Source organism: Echeneis naucrates, chromosome 21 (genome assembly GCF_900963305.1).
Source record: "Echeneis naucrates chromosome 21, fEcheNa1.1, whole genome shotgun sequence".
Lineage (NCBI taxonomy): Eukaryota > Metazoa > Chordata > Actinopteri > Carangiformes > Echeneidae > Echeneis > Echeneis naucrates.
Genome location: NC_042531.1, coordinates 1,995,713 through 2,004,689, shown reverse-complemented (window position 1 = coordinate 2,004,689; position 8,977 = coordinate 1,995,713). Strand labels below are relative to the sequence as shown.

The 8,977-nt window shown below is 43.2% G+C and overlaps 1 protein-coding gene across 1 annotated transcript; it reads right to left on the bottom strand.

Moving 5' to 3' along the window:
* Positions 1–674: 674 nt before the first annotated feature.
* On the bottom strand, positions 675–5,456 carry tnfaip6 (tumor necrosis factor, alpha-induced protein 6). The gene is made up of 6 exons (XM_029530959.1): positions 5,337–5,456; positions 4,143–4,280; positions 3,322–3,483; positions 1,136–1,364; positions 1,007–1,047; positions 675–926 (listed from the first exon to the last, which is right to left on the bottom strand). The coding sequence occupies exons 1-6, from the start codon at positions 5,434–5,436 to the stop codon at positions 805–807; spliced, it is 792 nt and encodes a 263-aa protein (XP_029386819.1). The 5' UTR covers positions 5,437–5,456; the 3' UTR covers positions 675–804.
* Between the last annotated feature and the right edge of the window lie 3,521 nt (positions 5,457–8,977).

The following is an 8,977-nucleotide window of genomic DNA, read 5'->3' as shown; positions in this document are numbered from 1 at the left end:
CGTATTAACTGTATTTATTTAAAAATTACCAGCACTATGATTTTTATTTATTTACCCTTCGACCCAGTTAATGAAAGATATTTAATCTTTATTTATATTTATATTAAAATTTATATTTAATCGATATCTGCAGGTTAATTTAGGTTTTTTTTTATCACTAATTATAGAGATTTTTTAAAACATCTTTTTTTTTTCTTTGGTTATTTTTGTGCTTAAATGTGAATTTCATGGCTTATATTAAGACCAAGAGTCACTTTTCATGTTTAATTTGTTTCTTTTACTGATTGATGTCTTGGTATTTTTATTTGTCTCATCCTGTTGTAATTTGTCTTGTTTGCAGCTGGATCTGCAGTTTATCTGTTCTTGATGATAATCCGGCAACAATATGTTTTGTTAGAAAAAATAAGCAGCGGCTCGTTGATGGAGTCAGAAATTAATTCAGAAAAGCTTGAAACTATAACCTTGAATTACAGTTTTGGACCTAGACAGACCAGAACATGTCGACCTGTCACCAAACTGAGTGAATCACAGGGACTAATAGGACCAGTAAACAAATAGTTTTTTGATAAATTACTTTTAGTGCTTTTCACTTAGATAGTCTAGTCACTAAAAACAGAATCAACAGTGTTGAACTGAAAAGACAATAAAACAATACATGAAACTGCAACTTGATTTAATGCCCCTGTTTATTAGACATAATGATTCCTTTCATGAGCTACAAACACTCATTTTTTACAGCCAGTGAGATAACCAGCTACATTATAAATACAGCATGAGCACTACGTCGGTGAACTGAACTGTTCGTCAGTGGAACGAGTTGTTCTGATTGTTTGGGAACAGAGATGCATTAAAGGTCATGTATTCTAACTGGAAGCCTCCCGCTGTGACTGAAGCATCAGAGAGGAACTTCAGCGTCATCACGTTTCCTGCAAACAAACAAAAAAAGAGAGAAATTGTCACATCCATCAGTGCAAATGTGATATTCAGTATTAAATCAACGTCTCACCTGTACTGATGATGTCATCAGGTAAATAATCTCCACAGAACCTGCAAAGGAAGAGTTTGCAAATTCCCTTTAAACTTAAAAACCCATCAGCTGACATGAAACCTAAAAGTGACAGTCAGCTGTCTTCACCTCCCAGCGAAGCCTGAGATGTCGTCGTAGCTGTCGTAAACCTCCAGGTAATCTGCAATGCACGCCATGTCGTCCTCCACGTCAAACTCCAGGAAGCGGAGCCGGATCTTCTGGCCCAGGCGGACCCGGATGTGCCAGTAGCAGATCTGCTCGTCCTGGTACTCCTCAGGGAAACCAGGAGACTGAATGATCTTCTGCTGATCCGTCAGCACCCCCCCACACTCCTTAGCTGTAAAACAAAGGAGGTCACTTTACGGGGGGGGGCTGACGCAGGATCAAAAAATACAAAATGAAGGCTGCTACATCTATTTCTAGTCAACATAAAAGACACAGGCCCCCACCTGAAGATTTTTAGGATTCAAATGTGGGGCCTTCCTCTTTAGCTTGAGCAACACCCAAAATTATGACTATTACTGCATTAAAGAAATAATAACAGTCACGTTTTGCTTTATTATGTCTGGTTTCCTGCTACTTCTTTCGATTAATCATTCATTTCTGATTTCATGAGCGTATATCTTAAAGAAGTCTGAGAGTTTGTACACCAGATGTCACTGTTTCAAAAATCCTGCTGGTCACCTTTCAGGTTTAAAGTATTCAGTATTAAATTCATCAAACCAGATCTTCACAACTCCTGTCAGATTTTTTATTATTATTATTTAGCCTATCTTTTATTTTGTTTGCTCTCACAGCTTCCATCAGTTTTATCTCCAAACGTCCCTGTCCACGACGTCCTCAGCAGGACGGAGGACAGTTCTGGTGAACATACTGGAGCTCTGAGCGGCTTTTCAAGAGCCTCATTACTCAGAGTCTCTGCACGAAGCAGCCCGGTGTTTGTTGTTTGAAGGAAAAAGAGCTCCATTAAAAGGCACAAAGGAAGAAGAGATACAAGACAGCGACGGGATCCAAAGACAGAAAGATGTGAGATGACCGCGAAGCAACAAATAATTACAACAAAGAGACAAACTGACAGCAACGATGGGACATAATTTAGACTGAGGTATAAAGACAGGGTTGGTTAAAAAGAGACTCTAAATGACTACAAAGAGACAGAAACCAAAAAGCAAAGAGAGTAAAACTTATGAAAAAGAGACCACAAAGACAGGCTGAAGCTGTGAAGTCATCTAACTCTGCATTTGGGAACCATAGACGAGAAACTTCCATCACTCTCTGATGGACAATTAACTTTTCTTCATGTTGAGTTAAAACCAGAGAGGATTCAGAACATTCCCAGAATTCAGAGTTGGATTTTCATCAGTGAAGTGAAACCTCAACAGGATCTGCCGTCCTGACTCACCGGAGCGTGGTGGTTTTTTAACCACAGACTGTGCCACAGTTATCAGTGAGCTAATCCACCGACGTCTTATCCAGACAGTCTGCACTTCCTGCTGGTTTATTCTGGGTCTGAAGGTGATAACTCACAGGGTGGGACTGAGATTGTGGCTTCGAGTTGAGACCAAAACACAAAAACACACACAGTCCTGCTCTGATGCGGCCGCACCCAGTCCGGGTTTGGTTCTATATCATCTGTCCTGCAGCAGTGATGACAAACCCCCCGATGAGTCTGTGGAGCCTCACCCGATGAATACTTAACCTGGGGGGCCCCGGGTCCCCCCTCCCCGACTGGGACCAATGAGTCCGGCACCGCAACCACAGACTCATCCGTCACTCTTACGACCGGCCTACGCCTCCTCGGCAATGTAATGAAAATATCAGCTCCACAAACTCTAAACTTTTATTAAAACGTGCTTTATATGTGAAAAGCTTTCAAATAAAAGATCTTTATGGATGTTTTTGTCTGAACTTCTGCCTCTCTTACATGGATGGCTGCTAAGAAATAAAGCGATAACGGATCAGTTTCTGAGGGAAACTCATCTCTTTAGCTGCTAGATGCTCCTTTCCCTCCGTCAGAGACAGTTTCAGCTAACTCTGAATATTCACTGTTTACAGATGATTTTAAATGCAAAAGTTAAGTGAAGATGGGTGTTGACTGAGTCCTCCATTTAGTCTAAAAGTTTACTCTTGTCTTTGGGCCAAATGACACAAATCTGCCAAGATGGTCTGCGACTGATTTATCTTCCTCTAAATTGGACCATCGTTTTGTGTTGAACACTTGAAACCTGAGACTGAGACACACACGCTTCAGTAAACGTATTAAAGCCACTCAGGTGTGTAAAAGGTGAACTCACAGTTGGGGTTGTAGCAGTAGACGTCCCACCGCTCACTTTTGTTCAGCCTGTATCCGTAGTCGATGATTCCCACCCGGCCAAAGCCGCAGTTGGAGCCGGCCTTGACGATGGGGTAGCCAACACGACCTTTGTCGAACCATCCGGCTGCACACACGTGGAAACCTGAGCGAGAGAAGAAGAACATCTGTTCTTCAATGGAGGAGGGGGCTGGGGCAAAGCGGGAATACTAAAACCTCCATGAACACGATGGCTGGATCCAGGACCTGCACGGACAGGGTTACCTGTCAGCAGGTGCCTGGACTCTGTGAAGGGAACATCTAAGTGACTGAAGCCAGCTGACCGCAGAACCTTCTGGAGGAAGCTTCCTGGAGGCCGTTCAGTGAGATTGTGTTACTTCACACTTTACGCTCCACAGTTACAATGAGCAGACCTCAGCCAGATAAAAAAGGATCCAGCCTGAGCTCACTCAGCCCAGACGGTGTTAACAGATTGTTTTTTTACAATACTCAGGGGGGCGGTTCAGATTCGGCATCAAAGGAGGTGTGACCTTTAACCTGTGAATGTATGTGAAGCTCTTTTCCTTCACGTTAAAAGCATTCCAGTGGCGCTACTGTTCCTTCACAGAGAAGCCTCGGTCCGTCCGTCCATCAGCCACACAGCTAATCCTTATAAGGCTGCAGTGGAGGCTGGAGCCAGTCAGAGCTGAAGGTCGACCTACACTTCAAATGACCTCTAATGTGAACTGATTGGGGGTCAGGATTGTGTTCATGGATCGTGTCTACACTTCCTCTGGTCGTTGTGTTGCGCTTGTGTCTGCAGACCTATTTGCCGAGCGGCCTCCAGCTGCTCGTAAGTGGCCAGATTCCCTCCCTCGTACTTGCACACAGCCTTGGCCTCCTTAAACGTCAGCTGGTATCTCCCTTTGCGCGACTCCCGGTGGTAAACTCCAGCTGCCTGTTCTGTCACAGAGAGAGAGCGAGAAAAGTAAAAGAATCAGAGAAGCTGGAACAAAAAAGAAGGAGCCAATCTGACTGAGCGTCTGTGATGAAAAGTTGTGCAGCAACCACATTGACTTGTATCTGAGCTACCTGGTGAGAGCTTAAAAGATGTGGTTTGGCTTTTATGAGGTCCAAACACTCAAACTCTCATGGGGGGGGGGTGTTTTCAGCCAGAGAGAGAGAGAGCGACAGTTCAATGGAGCCGAACATGAATCAGCGAAGGTGCAGACTCATGTTGGAAGCTCACCAACTACATGGTCACTCGCTCCCCGGCCTCTGCTGATCCTGTTTTGGCTTTAAGCACGCATGACTGCAGAGCCGACTGCAGAGCCGACCGGAGAGCGCAGAGGAATCAGCTTCGAGGGTTTGCAGTTTTGATGTGACGTGTTTTGGTTTAAAGAATCAGCTCAGTCAGCTGTTCGAGCCTTTATCGCTGTGATATCTGCTTTTTAGTTTGATGTTACGCACCCTGAGGCTTCAGACCTCTGTAGGACTTTGATAACACTTCAGAATCCAGAAGTGTGTGAAATATGACAGAATGGACAAAAGCTGCATGAATAATAAAATGTGTGTGAGGCAGTAAAGTGAAGTCATTAGTGTGAAACACAGCAGCCGCTCAGTCTCACCTCATAAATACAGAGTGTGAGTTCAGTTTTGTTTTACTACAAATGCACTTTGTTTGCATTTTGAGAAGCTGAGAAGATGAAGTCATTCCTCCGTGTATAAAGCCGAGCCAGATCATAAACGTGCTGCTTGGCAGCAGGAAGAGCTGCATGTTACCCATTAATCCTCCGTGTTCCCTCACAATGAGCCTCCTGTGTGAACGCACAAAGTTGTCACAGGAAGGAGAAGCTGCTCAGAAGCTAGATAATTCTGATCCGATCATTTAGATTGTGAGGTTCAGAGAGTAAAAAAAAAAAAAAAGAAGCAGCTAGGAATAAAAACATGTAAATGACTCCTTCAGTTTCATCTCAGACTGGAGTGACTGACAGCACAGAGGAGGCAGCAGGTATTTACCCAGCCAGATGGAGTTGTGAAATATTCCGTTTTTGTAGCTCCAGGTCTGAGCCTCCTTCAGCAGGAAGCCGAGCGTCCAGAGCAGAGCGAAGACGTGCATCCTGCAGCCGCCGTGTCCAGATGTTTCCAGCTGCTCTGTCCTCCGGCCCTCTGCTTTATATACCCAACCCTCGGCTCCCAGGAGAGGCGGGAGGTTTACTGAGCAAGTCCAGCCTGTTCATTAACTTCTGCTGGGGGCCGCTTGGAAGAAACTGTGACAATCACATTATTTTCTGTTGATTCCAAACAGAACCGATTCATTCAAGACAAAATGGTCTCAAAGTATCAAATGAATGTGAAATTATTCATTATCCAAATATACTTATGACATTATTGTTCTGCATCTTTTAAAAAATGAACATCATGTCAAACTCATCAGGGAGGAGGAGGGACATTTTCCCATAGACTTCAACCCAGTTATGACAGCTGGCTTTGCGCTGTGTTGGTTATTAGACTGCAGCACTACAGAAGAAGACGTGTGACGGATACAAGCTCCGTACCTGCACTTCTTCTTTTTGCTCCGGTTCGGGCTCCACCTCCAGCCCACGCCATCTGGGCCACACTGACTGTGTTTCTTTTACGGCTACCTGCTACGTGCACGCCTATCACCCTCAGGAGATCATCAGGCTCCTCCCTCACCTCCACAACCGACCAATCAGAGCACACGGAGTCACACCCAAAGAGGTGGGCGGGCTCTCAGGTCGGTGTGGGTCTGACAGTAAAGCAGAGTCACTTCTTGTGTTGATTTTGTGTTGTCATCGGGGGGGGAAAGCTCAGTTCAGCTCTCCAAGTGTGGTGTGTAAAGTTTAGTTGCTCAACAGGTCAGACCACAGAATGCTTGTTTCCAGATGTTTTCCCCAGTTGTGCTCTTCCAGAAGTTTGGAAACAGATAAGGTGAATTTCCTCACAGTGTGCCCTGAGGTTTACCTCCTGCAGGCAGCATTTGATGAGAATCTGAATCTGAGCCATTCTTTCTCAGTTAAAAATCAGCAGCTGGCAACATTATGATTGGCAACACAATACACAAACATGCACAAAAGAAAAATACAACCCTGTTAATTAAAGGATCCTTTAAATATATATAATATATACATAAATATATAATGTGAATTATTTGGACTCCCTCAACTCAGCCCAGTTTTTTGCTTTGTTTTTATTTTCCAGTTTCCTCCCAAACCTCCAACATCTGGCGGTCCAGATGTTCCTCACAGGAGTTCACACTGGAGATAAAAGAGCGTGAACATGTATTTTACATCATAAATCAGAAAAGTTTAACAAGTTTCTATTGCAGCAAAGCTCCAAATCTTCCAAATCCAAATCTTCCACGAGGACTTCAGTGACATTACGAGGCTGATGTGGTGGAAGAACGAAATCATGTTTGATCATTCCTGAGTCTGCTCAAAATGAAGTGATTTATTAATTATTACATTGGTGGAATTCTATTCTTCCAAATTTTCTGTCAATTCATCTCTCAGTTGGTTTGATTTTATTTATATCTGAAGGAAAACAAGCAGCCACATCCGTCAGTTTGGAACACGATACCACCTTTTTCCCAGAAACAGGTTAGCACATACATAAATACTAATGAATGCTGGGTAAAATTATTCTGAATTGGTTCCAGATCTGGGAGGAAATGATCTGGACCGTCTTAGTTCCCAAAGTGCCCCTCCCCTTCGAACCCACACATGGAAAGTCTGTCTCAGACGCAGTAATGGTGACACACTGAAAATTACAACTGTATTTTAATAAGAGATTCATCACCGTTTCCACGTCTCTGATGAAAGAGCATTAAAATAATGAGTACTGACCTCATGTCTGCATGGAGGGGGGGGGCTCAGAAAAAAAGGATTTCCAATAGAAGACTGGAGACAGACTCAGAGCTCAGAGGTTTGTTCTGAGACATCTTCAGATCCTGAATATTCTGTCCGAGCGGGTTTCTCTGTGCAGCAGAACTGGTCCAGATGTGGAAGCAGCATCTCGTATCTGAATTGGTGGAACTGGACCCGTACTGGGCCAGACGGAGACAAGCATGTGGCCTTAGTATGGACCGGGCTGAATTTGGTATGTGCGACGTCACTGTTGTGTTGACGTGTTTCATTTCCAACACTTTTACTGCAGCTTTAAAACAATCCATTGAATTTGTCTGAATTTAGATATTGAACATAAACAAAAGATGGATTTTAGTTTTTAGTCCAAGGGGCCTCAAGTGTCCTCCGACTGGGACCAGGAGATTCTGGAGCGTTTCCCTGAGTGAGGAGTTGTGTATTTTATTGTTCAGACGCTGAAGGTTCCTGTGAAATACCTCCACATGGATCAGCAGGCCCAGATGGACGGAGGAAAAGAAGCAGTGCATGATCGAGTCTTCTGTTTTTGTGATGATTCAATATTCTGGCACTGAGGCTGTTGTTGGTTCATCACTCTGGTGGTCGACAACACACTCAGACACACAAACCGTCCAGATGACCCCTCGACATCTCCTGGTTCTAATTTATCACCTTAAAAATCAGCTGACGAGTTAAACAAAAGTTTCTGTGTCAATTTAAGAAAGTCCACTTAATTTTCTACATCAACTCAAAGTTGATAACGCTGTTTGTTAATTTTGTGTTTGCTGCCTCCTCGTGGCTAAATAAAGGCCCTGCAGGGTAAAAGATCACATTAATTACTCCAGAATGCTGCAGCTGAGCCAACCTTCTGAAAAAAAGCCCACCAAACTGAGGTCACAGCGTCACAGATGGCAGCAGAAACTCTGAGTATACCTGAGGCCAACGCTCCAAAAACAACACAATGTTTCCCAAAGAGCAGTGTGTGAACACACACAAATGTCTTCACTGTATTTTTCCTTTTTCTTCTTATTTTTTAATAATAGTTGATGGTTCTGTTTGTTTTTATCGCTGGTTGTTTACAGACACACACACACACATATATATATATATATGTATATATATATATATATATATATATATAGTTTTCTTTTTTTCACTTGAACTTAATTGGGAGAAGTAGCCATTTGTAATTTCAGTGGTTGGTGCTGTGATAAAGAATTCAGATTTGTTCCTCCAGCAGGTGGCAGCAGAAGGCTGGACACTGAGGAGCATCCAGAAGAACCAGCAGCACCAACAGGCTGAAAGTATACAGACACCTTCACCCATCTTTGACTCCTCAGTCTCTGTGAAAACAATCTGATCAAACACAGCTGCTCCTTCAGATTCAATGGGAATCTGAACCGTCATTATCAGGTCTACAACAGCAGCTATCTGCTGCTCATTGTAAATAATTCTGAAGTTAAAAAGACTTTCTCACCTGCTGCTCACACACTCGTCTCCTTCCATGTTCCTACATGTAAGCTGGTCCAGCAGGAACTAAAAACTAATTTATTGGCACCTAATACGTTCAGAAAAATGCTAATCTGAAAAGAAGCGTTCAAACAGGTCGTTTAAAGAGAGTACGGGGACATGCAGCGGTGCAGAAGCTGATATTTGTGTAGCCAAATTAATAAACATGGATGTCTCACAGATATAAATACATCAAAAAGCTTCTTCGCCGATAAAACGAAGCTAAAAGATCAAAAAATAAAGTAAAAAAAAAATAAAGCTGTTTGACAC